The sequence below is a fragment of the Maniola hyperantus genome, chromosome 7 (genome assembly GCF_902806685.2).
Source record: "Maniola hyperantus chromosome 7, iAphHyp1.2, whole genome shotgun sequence".
NCBI lineage: Eukaryota > Metazoa > Arthropoda > Insecta > Lepidoptera > Nymphalidae > Maniola > Maniola hyperantus.
The window spans coordinates 3,790,389-3,805,910 of NC_048542.1; the positions used below are offsets into that span (position 1 = coordinate 3,790,389).

At 36.2% G+C, this 15,522-nt stretch overlaps 1 protein-coding gene across 6 annotated transcripts in view; it reads left to right on the forward strand.

The window, feature by feature from the left end:
* The window catches only part of LOC117983529 (anillin-like), a 72,272-nt gene that overhangs the window by 40,696 nt on the left and 16,054 nt on the right, over positions 1 to 15,522 (forward strand). For all 6 annotated transcript variants that reach the window (XM_034970096.2, XM_069499729.1, XM_034970097.2 and 3 more), the window contains exons 8-10: positions 4,387 to 4,637; positions 7,438 to 7,678; positions 11,109 to 11,301. In XM_034970096.2, the coding sequence (XP_034825987.1) occupies positions 4,387 to 4,637; positions 7,438 to 7,678; positions 11,109 to 11,301 (685 nt within the window). The remainder of the gene's footprint in view (positions 1 to 4,386; positions 4,638 to 7,437; positions 7,679 to 11,108; positions 11,302 to 15,522) is intronic.

The window sequence follows — 15,522 nt, forward strand, 5'->3', positions numbered from 1 at the left end:
CCACTATAAGTCACTCACTTCGAAAGTTGAAAATACTAATTATTAGTTCATGACCACAATTTTTTTTTTTGTGTGATCTAACCCTAAATTCAAGGTTTTCAGATTTTTCCCCAAATGTCAGCTATAAGATCTACCTACTTGCCAAATTTCATGATTCTAGGTCAACGGGAAGTACCCTGTAGGTTTCTTGACAGCCAGACAACAAAGTGACCCTATAAGGGTTCCGTTTTTCCTTTTGAGGGACGGAACCCTAAAAATCGAATACAATAAATATTTGAATTTTTCCTCATAATTTACTCTCTAGTCATAAGAAAATAGAGTTGTAACTTTGATTGTGAAATATTTTGCAAAATATACTTGTAGGTGGGTATATAATAATAATTTGTCATGTAGGTATAAAATCAGTGCAATGTAATTTGATGATTTCATTTGTGAATTACTCTAAATCATTAAGAGGTTTTTATTTAGTCATAGTTAGTTTAGAATTTGAGTTAGTCCCTCTTTGACTCGAGTCACTGAAAATAACCTAACGTATGAAATCATAGAACCTAAGATTACACCATCCCTTAATTGGGTGCGATCGTGGTTAGAGGAAACTGCGTCATCCAATGGCAATGGTTCCATTCAACAATTATTCGAAATCTTTTACACAGATAATAATATAGAGTAAATACTTATTATACCTACAGTTTTACTTACTCTGAGTCAACAAAGTCGATCTCAAAAAGTATTTTGAAGTACTCGTACATACATAAAGAGTACCTACGTTATGTAGATCGCAGTACTCTATCGTAGTACTTTATTTATATACTCCTTTATAAGTTCTTTTGATTCAACAAAACATAAGTTACATAATAGATAAAATCTATGACCAATAAGTACTATGTACGTTACATGTTTTTACCGAGAAGAAACTGCAAAAAACTCGTTAGTCGTGCAGGTATATCCATACTAATAATATAAATGCGAAACTGTGTCTGTCTGTCTTCTGTCTGTCTGCTAACCGACTTTGAAGAAATTTATTACAGAGATAGCTTGCATCTCGGGGAAGGACATAGGCTGCTTTTTATCCCGGAAAATGAAAGAGTTCCCACGGGATTTTTAAAAACCTAAATCCACGCGGACGAAGTCGCGGGCATCATCTAATACCTACAAAAAATATAACGAACTAGATGATGATTGCGACTTCATACGCGTGCATTTAGGTTTTTGAAAATCCCTCGGGAGTTCCCTCGGAAACTCAATGAGTTTCTAAAATAAAAATGCCTATGTCGTCTCCAGGATGCAACCTATGTCTGTACACACTCATTAAATTAGGTTAAGCGGATGGGTCATGGAACAGACAGATAGATAGACAGATCACTGATGATGATGAATCTAAGTACCTACCTATAGGTAGATCAGTTCAGTTATTCAGAAATCTATACTATTATAATATTATATGCATTGTAAATAAAATAGAGTAGATGAAACAAAAGTAGGAGATAATATCCTGATTCACCGCAGAGCTGAGAGCGACTCTGGTGACCTAGAACCGAAGTTTTTAATTACAATATAATCGATATCTCCTTACAACCTTACCTACTTGTATATTGAGGTTAAACAAACGTCGATATTAAATTATTTATTATTTCGCAATCAGTTACTATGATATTATTAAGTGATCTATGAATTATACTAAGAGCCTCAATAGATCAACGGGCAAAGGAGTGGACTGAAAACCGAAAGGTCGACGGTTCAAACCCCGCCCGTTGCACTATTGTCGTACCTACCTACTAGCACAAGCTGACGCTTAGTTGGAGAGGAAAGGGGAATATTAGTCATTTAACATGGCTAATTTTCTTTAAAAAAAAACTACTTACGTATTTTATCTCAGTTATCTTAAGGCTCAAAATATATCTTTTAAATAGAAATAGAGCCATAGAAAGAAATAGAGATCTTGCTTACGAATAAAATGAAGATATATGCAATGAAGATATCATTTAAGCTATACAAATACATATTTCAACAAGCGAAAATATGATAAGAAATATGAGACTACATGATAAATAAAAAAACCGGCCAAGTGCAAGTCAGGCTGGCGCACTGAGGGTTCCGTACTACAGTCGTATTTTTTCGTCATTTTACACGATAATTTAAAATCTATGATGCATAAAAATAAATAAAAATCTATTTTAAAATGCACTGGTGAAGCCCTTTCATATGATACCCCACTTGATATAGTTATCTTACTTCGAAAATTTAAAATACTAATAATTAGTTCATGACCACAATTTTTTTTGTATGATGTAACCACAAATTCACGGTTTTCAGATTTTTCCCCTTATGTCAGGCACAGAGTACAGACCGACATGTCTGTCTGTCTGTCTGTCGACAGACAACAAAGTGATCCTATAAGGGTTCCGTTTTTCCTTTTGAGGTACGGAACCCTAAAACAATGAAATTATGAATTGTTGTGGGTTCTGATTTGTTGTTGTGTCTGAGTTTGTTGCGGCCTCTTTTTAGACTGGGCGCGTTTGGAACCCTCGTTTAGTTTTAAGCTAATTAATCATCACCACTTACATCATTGTATTGCAAATTCAGCAATTGACCATCAGAAGTGTACAACAGTACCCAATTTGAATAAACGACTTGACTTTGACTTTGAACGAAATTCTTGACCAACTCTACATAGTACTAAAAGTTTAAAATATACTCTGGTATACAAACTGTATATAACATCATCATCATCATCGTTAGCTAACCTGTACATCTACTGGTATATCATTATAGGCCTCTTTTAAGTAACGCCTGTCATCATCATTATTATGGCCCAAAATTTGTCCAAGAAATCTCTCACAGTACAATAATATTACCTTCCTAATCTAATAATATATTATTAAATGCTATAATTATGTTCTCGTCTCAACAATTTTCCTAATTTGTGTCCCAGTAGTACAAAGTTTCCGGTTGCAACACGTGTACTCAACATGTAGTATGGACTAAGAGCCAGCGCGTGGCAGACCTTCGTTTTTTTTTAAATTGCTCACAAAACATTCAATTACATTAAAATACACAAACAGCCATTCTCTGGAAACTTAGAAGAATTTTAAATAACTGAAAGTTTCTCTGCGTATTAGAATTCCCTGCCAGACACCCTTAAGCTTTTAAACTTTAAGGGTGTCTGGCAGGGGATTGCCACGATACTAATAAGTGTCTGGTAATGCATGACGTGATTTCTAATACTATTTAGAAGCAAAAAAAAAAATACTGACGTAAGATTTTTTACACCTTTATTATTTGTTATTATCTCGCGAAGCCACCATGATCCAAACTTCATAGTCGCTGATCGTTCCTCCCAGTGTTGGGGACAATATGCTCAGAAACTTTTAGCTTTTATAAAATAACGAAGGTCTGGCACGAACTGGCTCTCTCTCTCTAGTAGTTACTTCGTTCTGCAACTGTCAACGTTTAAACATATTTTAACGCCGACAACAATAAACTATGCAATTATGCGGTTGCCATAATTATACTAACCGCACCGCAGCGCTAATAAATCGTTGATGGCGTTATTTTTTTTGCCCTGAAATACGAGTTTATGCACATGCATGGTATAGCGCTAATCCGTGAACCGTTGCGATTTTGTTATATCAATGTACCCTAATGCTTACTAACCATCCGTCCTGAAGATGGACATAGGATAGGCTATTGCAAAAATTATCTATCTTTGTCCCACGCGAAAACAAAAACTTTTAAAGCAGAGAAAGTTGCAGGCTTGTGACAAATGAGCCAGTGTATATAAACTAATACTTAAAAGCTAAAATTAGTTTTTTTTCCACTTTATGTGCTAACTAGCTTATGCTCGCGACTTCGTCTGCGTGGATCACACAAATTTCAAACCCCTATTTCACCTCCTTAGGAGTTGAATTTTCATCCTTAGCGGATGCCTACGCCATAATAGTTATCTGCGTGCCAAATTTCAGCCCGATCCGTCAGTCAGTCAGTCATCTTTTCCTTTTATATATTTAGATACTACTCATTACACCACAACGTTACTCATTAACATAAAACGTACAAAATTCACTTTACTTGTAAAAGAGAAAGAAACCAAAAAGTTCTTCATTCGTTTCTTGAAAAACACTGATGTTGAAGTGTGTTTAGCTAGTCATATTCCAAATCTTTAGGCTCTTAAAATAAAGTATAGGATATATCCTTCTGAGTTCTCGTTACTCGTGTACATCAGAGAATATTGTGAGGATTCGTCATCTGTACGTAATCACAATAAGACAATTAGTAACTACACCTACACCCTACACAGACTCACAGAAAACGTTGGCACTAAACAGGCTTTACAAATTACTATCGTTCGAACTCTATGTCAAAAGTATAATAACATTGCTCTTCCAGACAAACCAACGAAAGTGGTGCAAAAAACGACATCAAAAAGCAATACCCCCGAAAAGAATTCCAGGACCAATTCCAAAGACTCGCTAGCGGAAGACAACATCAGCCAAACATCAGTAGGAGGGGGCATTAAAGGAAAACTGGCTGCATTATTCAATAAGGAGCAAACGATAAGCGAGACGACTATATCGAACAAGTTCAAACAAGAAAGAGACAAAGAAATGGAGATGCTGCAAAACAGATTCCATTATAAGGTGAGACCAGTTATTTTTTTAATGCAAGAAATAGTTGATAAGTCGGGAGTTACGGACTTTGGAATTTTTATTTACAGAACTTGAGCTAAGCTTTTATGGATGACACATCCATATCAACTAAGCTTAGGTCTAACTAAGACATTAGGGCTGTCACTTGTCTTCTTGCGAAAATACAACAAGTGATATTTATGTAAAACTAGCTGATGGCCGCGACTTCGTCCGCGTAGATTTAGATTTTCTAACTCCACTCTCCAGGTCTTTAACTATACCCTTCCAAAAAATCCGTTGCTCTGTTGCGACGTGATTAAAAGACAAATCAATAAATCACCAAACAAACACACTTTCGCATTTATAATATGGTAGTGACTAGTACCTATGTACTCGTATGTAAGGAAGTGAACATACGTTTTACGGTAGGATTTTTTCGTTTGGGAAAAACGCTGATTTCCCCACTGGCCGACTTCTGCGTACTAAATATGCAAATAAAGTTCCAAACGTGTTGGATCTATGAAATCACGATCTTAAGGTTTTTTCAAAGTCATTTTCCTTATTCATTACTCTATACAATCTTTCCTTATGGCTTGGAAAACTAATAAGTGCTAAACTAATATAACTGTAAGTCCCGGGTAAAACCAAATCACGACGGCAGCGAAGCGTCCTGGCAGCAGCGCGGCACGACTTGCGACGTGTCGCTCCAGCAGCTGCAATGTAAATATTTTTTATAATACATGTAAAACGTGTAAAAAACCTGACATGTGGCCCACCACCTTCCCTTTTTTGCGTTGGGGAAATCCTCATGGGTACCACCGCGGCCGGGGAGGCTCAGAGGTTATGTTAGACTCTACTGACTAAGACCCCACGGTATTCCATGCGTCGTCTGGTGGCTGGGCTACGCAACGGGACCAAACCCGTTCGCGCAGCCCAGCCAGCGGCGCCTGGTGAGGACCCTCCTCCGGAACCAATAAAGTCCCTACACAGCGTCTAAGGCGCACCAGGAACACAAAGCTGCGTCTCCCGACTCAAGGACTGTTTTCCTATCGAATTTTCCTTCCAGTGTCTCTCGCCCAGAAGCCATTCTCTCCACCTTCCTGCTCCAACATCCGATCTTGATCACTATTTGTCTACCCACAACTAAGACAAATCCAACGGGAAGAAAAAAGTTCTAAAATCTGTCTTTTACCTATTTAAAGCTTTCGAAATAGCAAGTAAAAGCTACCTAATAGCAAAATAACGCGTCCTTAAGTCTATTCTCGTCGCCATTCCAGGATTTGTGTGTTTGTTTTTGTTGGGATAAGTGGACTTTCAGTGCATTCCCTTTTGAGAGAAGTCCTTAATGTCTGAGAAACTGTTGTTTTTTTTTGTGAATGAACTTATTTATTTTAAGTAAGCCTGCGTTTAATTTTTTCAAAATTTTCCCCGGGATTTCCCTAAAGACTTTTCATAACCTTAACATTAAAAAAAACCATATTATGCTACATTACATGTTTATATATAAATATAAGTAAAATAAATTTTCATACTAAATTCACATACATGACTATAAAAATAAAAATAAAATACTAACATTTTATAAACATTTTTAAATATACATATATGTATACATTTATATACTATAAACCCTATATTTACTATAATATGTAATACATACACATAGGTACAGATATCATTACTATTATACTACTGTACTTACCCTGAAGTGCCAAGCCGTTTCTAGTCTCTAGTAATCCGTGTTTTGCCTGTATCGCGCACTCGACCGTCTCGCTTACTTTGCGATAATTTTATTTCTACCCACTTTGTTTTGTATAAAATCGCAGTGATGTGTGGATAATATACCTACTGTTTATTTGTTAAATTTCTCATGTAAGTGAATTTAATTCTTAGTGAGAATAAAGTTCTTCTTTAAAGACATTTTTCTGGTATGACCACCGTCGTCGTTTTTCCTGACTTCTAGACTAGACTTTATAATTCACAAAATTTAAGTTCTTATAAGCGGAGATATGGTCAGTCGACCAATCAGATTTTTGAGATGTGACGTGATAATATTTTCTTGTAATTTATAAGGAATCTGATTGGTCTGCTAAACACATATCCGCCCCATCTCCTCTTTGGTGGATACCGAGCTTTTCGTAACCATTTCAAGCTTTTTCAGATACTACTATTAGGCATTTTTGAATTGCCAAGTCTGTCAAAGAAAGTTCCTTTTTCCCACAAGTTCTGTTTGCTGTTTTTAAATATATTTTCTTTCAACTAAATAAACGAATATAGGAATAGCTATCTAATATATTCTGCTATTTAAAATGTCAGTATTGACGAACACCTACCAAATCTTTGGTGTGTGTGCGTGCAGGATGTGATAATTTTTACACCTTATACTTTCGAGGTTTCCCTTAAAATTCCCATAGTACACCATGAATGGTTGCGTTGTAAGAGAGAAATCTGTTTTGTAATTCGTTACTGCATGTTTGTAAATGTAATTTGTAGAGGCCATACCAAGGCAGGCTTTGCCTATGTTAAAAACGATATCTGCTAATATCAATAGGTATGTATAAAAAAAAGTCATGACTCTCTCTCTGACTTATCAACGCCCAGCACAAAACCCTTGAACCTAGAAATCTGAAATTTTGCACAGAAATTCCCCTTAGCATAGATTCCCACGGGATAGGGAATAAAGAGGATTTACAAGTAAACTTTTAAAAGTGCTTTTGAATCGTCAAATAATTTACCACTCGTTCGGAATTCCGTTCCTGCCGAGAAGAACCAGCAATAAATCACCAATAGCACTTTATTTTTCTCTTTCCAGCCCACACCACCTCAAAAACCAGACAACAATATTAACAATGAGTCCGATGAAGACCAGAACGAACACGAGTCGGAAAACGTACCGCTTATGGGAAGCAGCACGAGTCTATCCCAAGTGTTCAAAAAGCCGGAAATTATCTCCAATGTGCCCAAAGTGAAATTCAATGAGAAGATGGAGCAAAAGGATGAGAAGGACGTCGAACATGAAAGAGTTGTTGGCGCCCAACCTGTCAAACGGAGAAGTAAGTTATTATATTGTAGGTATAATTAGGCGCCAAGAGAGCTTCGCTAAGTGAATTTTTCTTTGATAGCTCTTGTCGTTGCGACAAACTAGTGGATAGAGAGTTCTCGCCGGCAGTGTTAACAGTCAGCGATCAACTATTAATATATCTAATATGTATTTCATCATCATCATCATCATCATCATAATCATTTGTGAACATTATGGAGAACTCTCAGGCAGGTTTGCTCACGATGTTTCTCTTCACTGATAAACATCTAAAAAATTACTTAAAAGATAAACCGCACACAACTCCGAAAAGTTAGAGGCGTATCGAACCCCCGACGTTCCGAAAAGAAGGCCGACGTACTAACCACTGATGACACGGAATCATAGAGTAGAATAGAATATATTTTTATTCAAGTAAACTTTTACAAGTTGTTTTGAATCGTCAACTAGTTTAATTTACCACTAGTTCGGAATGCCGTTCCTACCGATATCACATCGATTGTATGTTTTTTGAGCGAGACAATAGCCGATAGCTAGTCGCTTCCTCGTTGGCTATAGGACAGCTGCCTATTGCCTAATGACAAGAATTGATAGGAAGATGCGTCCCTAAACTGCACAATTTTTTAACGCTATACTGTACTGTGATAAAATTGATAATTGTTCAATTGGTGCATGTGTTGTGTTGCATAGTTCTTTTTGTGTGGTTCACACGAGTAATAAGGTATTGGCGTCGATTCGAATTTTTTCTCTAAACTACATTTGGAGTATCTGCATCTTTTTTTTAAATAGCTAAAAAAGGACGGAAAATGAATTTTAAATTTAAATACTCTACGTTTTAGTGCACTCTACAAATTACTACACTACACGACTGGCACCTAAAGTCACGAGGTTTGACAGTGCTAAATTAAATTAGGTTTATCTGTCCTTTTCTTATTACATTTGGTAAGAAAAAGGTGAGAATTTAGTTGAGTTCAAAATCAGTACCATTGTATAGTTTCAATTTATTAACTGCATCTCGCAAGATTAAACTTTATCGAGTAACGGCTGGCCAGTGAAATAAGAAAATGCTCATTGTATCAGAACTAGGTCGTTAAAATAAACGATTTACAGTTTAAACTTATCTTCGATTTGTCACAGTGCCGATTGCAATCCATGAGTTCGTTTGATTACTTTTATAATTAAAGTGGTCATTAGACTGAAAATATTGGAATTTCCACTTTCATCATTTGTGTTAATAGAATTTAATTTAATTTAAACAACTTTATTGTTAACAAAATTACAGAGAATAACAGCGATCACGCACTCATCCGATCCGAAAAAGGAACGTATTTTCACGGACTCGGATCGGATGAGTGCGTAATCACCGTAAGAATACAGGATACACTTTAAAAAACAAAGGGTGACCTTATCACTAAAGTGATCTTGATTAAAATATTGGAAAACTTACTCGCTCCGGCTTCGCTCAAATGAAATTTTCAGTGGAAAATGATCAGTGGAATTACTAAAAATTATTTCTTAGTATTATTAGCGCCTACGCTACGTAATAAAAAACGCTACAGTCAAAATTTCTATCCCCAACGGCTTAGGCTATGCGTCGATAGATTAGTCAGTCACCCTTCTACCACAGAACAGCAAGAAACTGTGAATGTTGACACCCTTATGTGGTCGACATCCAGTCTACTCGTACGAAACGTTTTTGTTCAACGTTTCTGCTACGAACCGCTAAGGTGTGGAATGCCCTTCCAGCGTCCGTGTTTCCTGCCAACTATAACTTAAATACCTTCAAGGCAATGTATAGCCATCTTCTAGGCAAGCGCGCTCCAACCGCTTCATTGCTTTTTATCAGGCATAATTTGTCGTTAAGCGTAAGCCTATCTACACTAATCTACACTATCTACACTAATATTATAAAGAGGAAAACTTTGTTTGTTTGTTTGTTTGTTTGTTTGTTTGTTTGTACTGAATAGGCTCAAAAACTACTGGACCGATTTTAAAAATTCTTTCACCATTCGAAAGCTACATTATCCACGAGTAACATAGGCTATATTTTATTTTGGAAAAAAATAGGGTTCCGTAAGATATTTGGGTTTTTCGGACACAAGGTGTAAAAAATCAACCAGAAAAGTTACTTATTTTGCGTACGCTGCCTAAACTATAAAAGATAGAACCATAAAATGTTCTAATTAATTGTAGATCTTATAAATATCTACAAAAAAGTCCGCGACACACTATACCCATCTATGTCGAGTGAGGCACAGCAACCATTTTTTTATTTAAAAATCTTGAATTTTTTTTGGACTACATTTAAACGCGTTTATTTTACTCATGCTATTAATCCTTATCAAAATAAATGATTTCATCACTAAGAACAGTTTATGGAGATAATATTTGGTCTTTGAATGATTAAAATTGGACGTTTGGTTTTGAAGTTATGGCGAAATTAAAATATTACGATTTCTGCTGCACGGCCCGTTGTATATTATATAAAGAGGTAATGTCGTTAAGTTTGTGTGTAGGGGGTAATCTTTAGAACTACTGAACCGATTTTAAAAATTCTTTCACCAGTAGAAAGCTAAATTATTCCTGAGTGACATAGGAGCTATACGGGATCTTTAAAAACCTAAATCTACGCGGGCGAAGCCGCGGGGATCAGCTAGTCACAAATAAGCCTTTTTATATGTATAGACTATCTTACGCTCGCGACTTCTTCGGCGTGGACTACACAAATTTCAAACCCCAACTTCACCCCTTAGGAGTTGAAATTTCAAAAATCCTTAGCGGATGTCTGTCATAAAACGCTAGTTTGAGCTGTGCGTTGATATATCAGTCAGTCAGTCAGCTTTACCTTTTATATATAGATTTAACGACTTAAAACAGTATAGTTTCGAATCCTACCAATACAATTTAGGTTAGAACTTTACAATGTTGACTACAGGGACGACCACATAATTCTTGTAAGCCACAAAACGGAACGTGAATTGCGGTTGGTTGTTGAATGATTCATTGAGACCTTTATTTGAAACCAAATGGCATAAAGACAAATCTTATGATTTAAGATATCTTAGTTAGTTAGCCTTTGACTGCAATCTCACCTGGTGGTAAGTGATGATGCCATCTAAGATGGATGCGGGCTAACCTGGAAGGGGTATGGCAATTTTATTATTTACTCCTTTGGCTTCTACTCGGCATCGTACCGGGACGCTAAATCGCTTTGCAGCACGACTTTGCGTGTAATGTGGTAACTAGCCACGGCCGAAGCCTCCCACCAGACCAGAAATTTAGAAATTATAAAATTCCAAACCCGTGCCGGAAACCGAACCTGGGACCTCCCACTAACAAGACCACAGCGCTTACCACTGCGCCAGGGAGGTCGTCGAAACCAGAGACGATGGTGATGATTTTATTGGAGTTTTATTATATAACTTTTTTTTGTTTATTTACAGGTTCGCAATCCTCAGACTCACCAGTGGTTTTATCAGTATTGGATGACGTGAAAAGGATAAAAGTCAACAACGGTACCAAAGAAAATGGGACCGCAGTACAGCAACCGACCAGTTTATACCCACATCTCTCAGACATCGAGACGGACAACTCCAACAACAACCCAGAGGAATACTCCGATTGCGGCGGATCTAGGTGTGGACACTATGCTTTAGAATGCGTTTTCTTCTTCCTTTGTATTTGAAGTTGGCTCTTCAAATTGGCGGTCATGTTTGGCCAAACATGTGGGATACAATTTTATACGAGTAGCTTGTTCTTTGTTGCCATTGCCAACTCATTTGTAATGCCTTATCCATTCGTTTGCGTGTTGGAACGATTCGGATTCAAACTAACTTTTATTTGTAGAGGAAGTTTTTAGTAGTGGGCTGACATTTGCGGAATGTGGTTGTAATCAACCAATAGACTTCCTGGTCATAGGTCTCTTGTAGGAACTTCTGATACTATAATTTGATTGGCCTGCTAACGGTCTGGTGGTGTGGGCGATGCCGAGCCGAACCAAATTCTTGTAAATCTCCACCAACCCAAGATAGTAATGCTTAATGTGTAGAGGACGCATGAAAACAGTTTTGACAGAAATTTGGTGCAGTTGTGGCCAAATATTGGTTATAAAGTATCTAACACTATTGAACTCAAAAAATTGGATAAAATGGTGATAACTATCAATAAGCACCAAAAACCAGATATGTAAAATATGGCGAAAAACATATCAAGATGTAGCAAACGTCTCAACTCTTGGAAGACTAAACGATATACGATATACGCCTTGGGCGAGATTTCCACGGATGACAGAATCGCGGCGATAGTCTCGCCGTTTAACGAAATTCGATACAAGCTCTATGGGCCAATCTCCACAGGGCGATTTTGTCACACGGCGAGACTATCGCCGCGATTCTCTCGTCCGTGGAAATGGCGCATTATAACTTAGTACTTTAAGTAGGCAGACAATACATATTTCAATTAATATAATGGAAAATTAGGATTTCTAAGTTATGAAAAATCGAAAAAAAAACAAGTAGGTGTGTTAGGAATGTTGTTTTAGACATAACTAAGTTTGCACTTTGCCATTCGACTCTAGAAAATGAATATAAGCTAAGAAAAATAGTTTATTTAGACGAACGCCTAGCTGTTAAAAAAAACCCCTGAATTCATCCATAAAATTACAGACAAATCTTTCACCGCTAAATTTCGATTGTGACATATTAAAATGTTAGAGTAGCGCCATATCTGCGCGGATAAAACCCCGGGAAAAAAAACTGCGTATAATTTTCTGCTTGCAAAATTCTGCTTGGTTTGTCCTTAGCCTAAGGCCCGGTATCCAGTTCAGTGGTTCGGTCTGATTGGTTTACTGGACAGTTTGTGTTCACCAAACCAATCAGGTTACTCAAAAATGACGTGATATCTTTTTTGACATTATGTATCAATAATCTAATTGGTCTGCTAAATACATCGCTTCGGTGAATTCCGGGCCTTAAGCAGCTCCCACTTTGATTAAGCTATTAAGGTTAAGCGCATTTAGGTTATTCACTATCGTAATACCGTAGTTTAGGCCTTACAACCTCGCATAGATGTAGGTCTTGATGACATTGAATGGTACTCGTTTAAGATGCGGGTTACTTGCATTAGAGATAAAAATAGTTGTTTCATTGACACTTATAGGCTACCTTAGTGCAGCTAAAGGATTTTATACTTTAAAACTAGCTTATGCTCGCGACTTCGTCCGCGTGGACTACAAAATTTTAAACCCCTATTTCACCCCCTTAGGAGTTGAATTTTCAAAAATCCTTTCTTAGCGGATGCCTACGTCATAATAGCTATCTGCATGCCGAATTTCAGCCCGATCCGTCCAGTAGTTTGAGCTGTGCGTTGATAGATCAGTCAGTCAGTCAGTCAGTCAGTCACCTTTTCCTTTTATATATAACGAAATATATAACGAAATATAATAGAACGAAAGGCCCTTTTTGGCGTTGATGTGAAATCATTGATATAATGATGATCGATGAAGTTATGTGACATATTTGCACTTCTATTAATCTGATTTAATGATCACCGACAATAGATTTGCCAATAATATATTTATAAATAAAACTATCCTGAAACTAAATTGTATGATTAAAAACTTTAAAAAAATCATATTTGACGTGATTGCGAAAAATCTTTTTTTGTTATAAAATCTATTATGTGCCTATATAGAGTTTAGACTGAATTTGGTATCAGTGTTTTCCCTTTTTGGAGTTTTTAGAAGTGTCAATTTAAATTTTGAAATTGGGATTTTACATCCTGTTTTAAAGAATAAACGGCATAAATATCATAAAACGCATGTCAATTTTGTTGTCATCAAAGAAAGTGTTTTTTTTGCATATATTTTCATGATATCATTAGAATAACAGCTAGTGAAACTTCATCTTAACGATTTCGAAGAAGTCTGCTACATTTTCACATAATAATCTATCAAATTCGCTTTGAAAGTGGGTATTTTATACTGACTCACAGATAGTTCGAAGTAATTTCGTTTTCCTTAACTTGTGACGATATGTTTACTACAACTACCTTGTGTGAAATACTAGAAAGTAGTATACCTGTAATTATCTATCAATATCGACTTTGGCGTTTTTGAATCCTCTATACCTTAATTAGGGGGCGCGGGGCGGGGCGTCTCCACCCCGATTGCCATGTCGATCTGTCGTGCACTACACGTCTGTATAAACCACACCATAGATGCATAATATTTCTACTTAAATCAATAATAACTTAGCATTTCTACACAAGGCATAAATATCACTACTTATATGAGACTGTAACGTTGCCTATAGCTAGTTGGTAGTTTAAGTATTGTAGGCATAGGTGTAATTTATAAACTAATAGTTTAGTAGGTACTTACTTGTTGACTTAAACTTACCATAAACCAGTTTGCTATGAACCAACGTATCATTATCTCAAAACCGTATGTAGTTTGCATGTTTATTACTTACATACCATAAAGATCAAGTTTCTAAGATGTCTATTTCAAAATATATATATAAGGTAATCTTACGTATGTTATATGTAGATCAGCCTATTATCTATTTGGTATACTTATATATGTATAATCATTACTTTATATAATTTCAAAATATATTATACTATATTATACATATTTACCAGCATTGCATTTGAATATTGAATACTTCACAAAAATTTGTAGTTATTTGTAACTAGATAATATAATATATTTACATTCATATTTGGGTCAATAGATACCTATCGCGATATCAAATATTCCATACAAATGATAGAGACAAAAGTCTCGGTGGACGCTAACCATTTTGAGTCACCAATCAATCACAAACGAAACTATGTTTTCTAATTGAATTTTAATTTTTTTGCCTCTATCATTTGTATGGGATTACGTAACAGAGAGTGCTATACTAGCTTCTTTCCCCGTATAGAATATGGCAAGGTAGATGTCAAATCAAGCTGTAATGCCAGCGATACAGATTTACCCCAACGCCGATTTCACGTTTGTTGACTTGAAAACGCACTCTCAGAGTCTAGAATTACTACACGCATGACGAATAACTATCTTTTCGCCTTTATTTCTAAGTGGTACGTTTTAATTATTTAAGTAAGACGCATAGACCAAGCTTTTACTATGTTGTCTTTGAAACATTCAATACCTAAATATTTTTTGTTTCAGCTAGCATAATAATATCTGATAATGCAAACACTCTTCTTTTCCAGGTTTTTATATTTTAAGTTGTTGTCTGTGATAATAGAAACGTTTTCTATCGGATTTTTGTAAAAATAAACTATTTAATCCTACTCTGCGTATTTCATTCTCCCTGCCTCTGCTGTACTTTCAGATTCTCAGTGTGTACCTACGAGTAAAAATTTAAAAATTATTATAGATCCAGTAATATTTATAAATATGTCTAAGAACCTGCTCTAAGGTAATAGTTATGTACTTACTGCAAAAATGGCACGAACCAACCTACCGGCAAAGTCGTGCCGCCAAGCGATTTAGCGTTCCGGTACGATGCCTATACGATGTATAAAAACCGATAAGGGTTATGAGTGTAACAAAAACTGCCATACCACTACCATCCTAGACTGCGTGATCAGTTACCACCAGGTGCGAATGCAGTCAAGAGCTAACTTGTAATGGAATAAAAAAATCAAAATCAGTTTAGTGTCTAGTTTTTGTGGAGTATTGTAACGTCTTGAACATGATGAAGCAATCTAAGTTGGTAATGAGACTCTTGTAGACTAGTTGAAGATTTGGTGTGCGTAATCCCAGCAAAATAATGTCGAATTTCTGGATTTGAGTTGGATAGATTTTTAGTGCGTAACGTCGTGTAATTGTGCGTGAAAGTTTTAAAT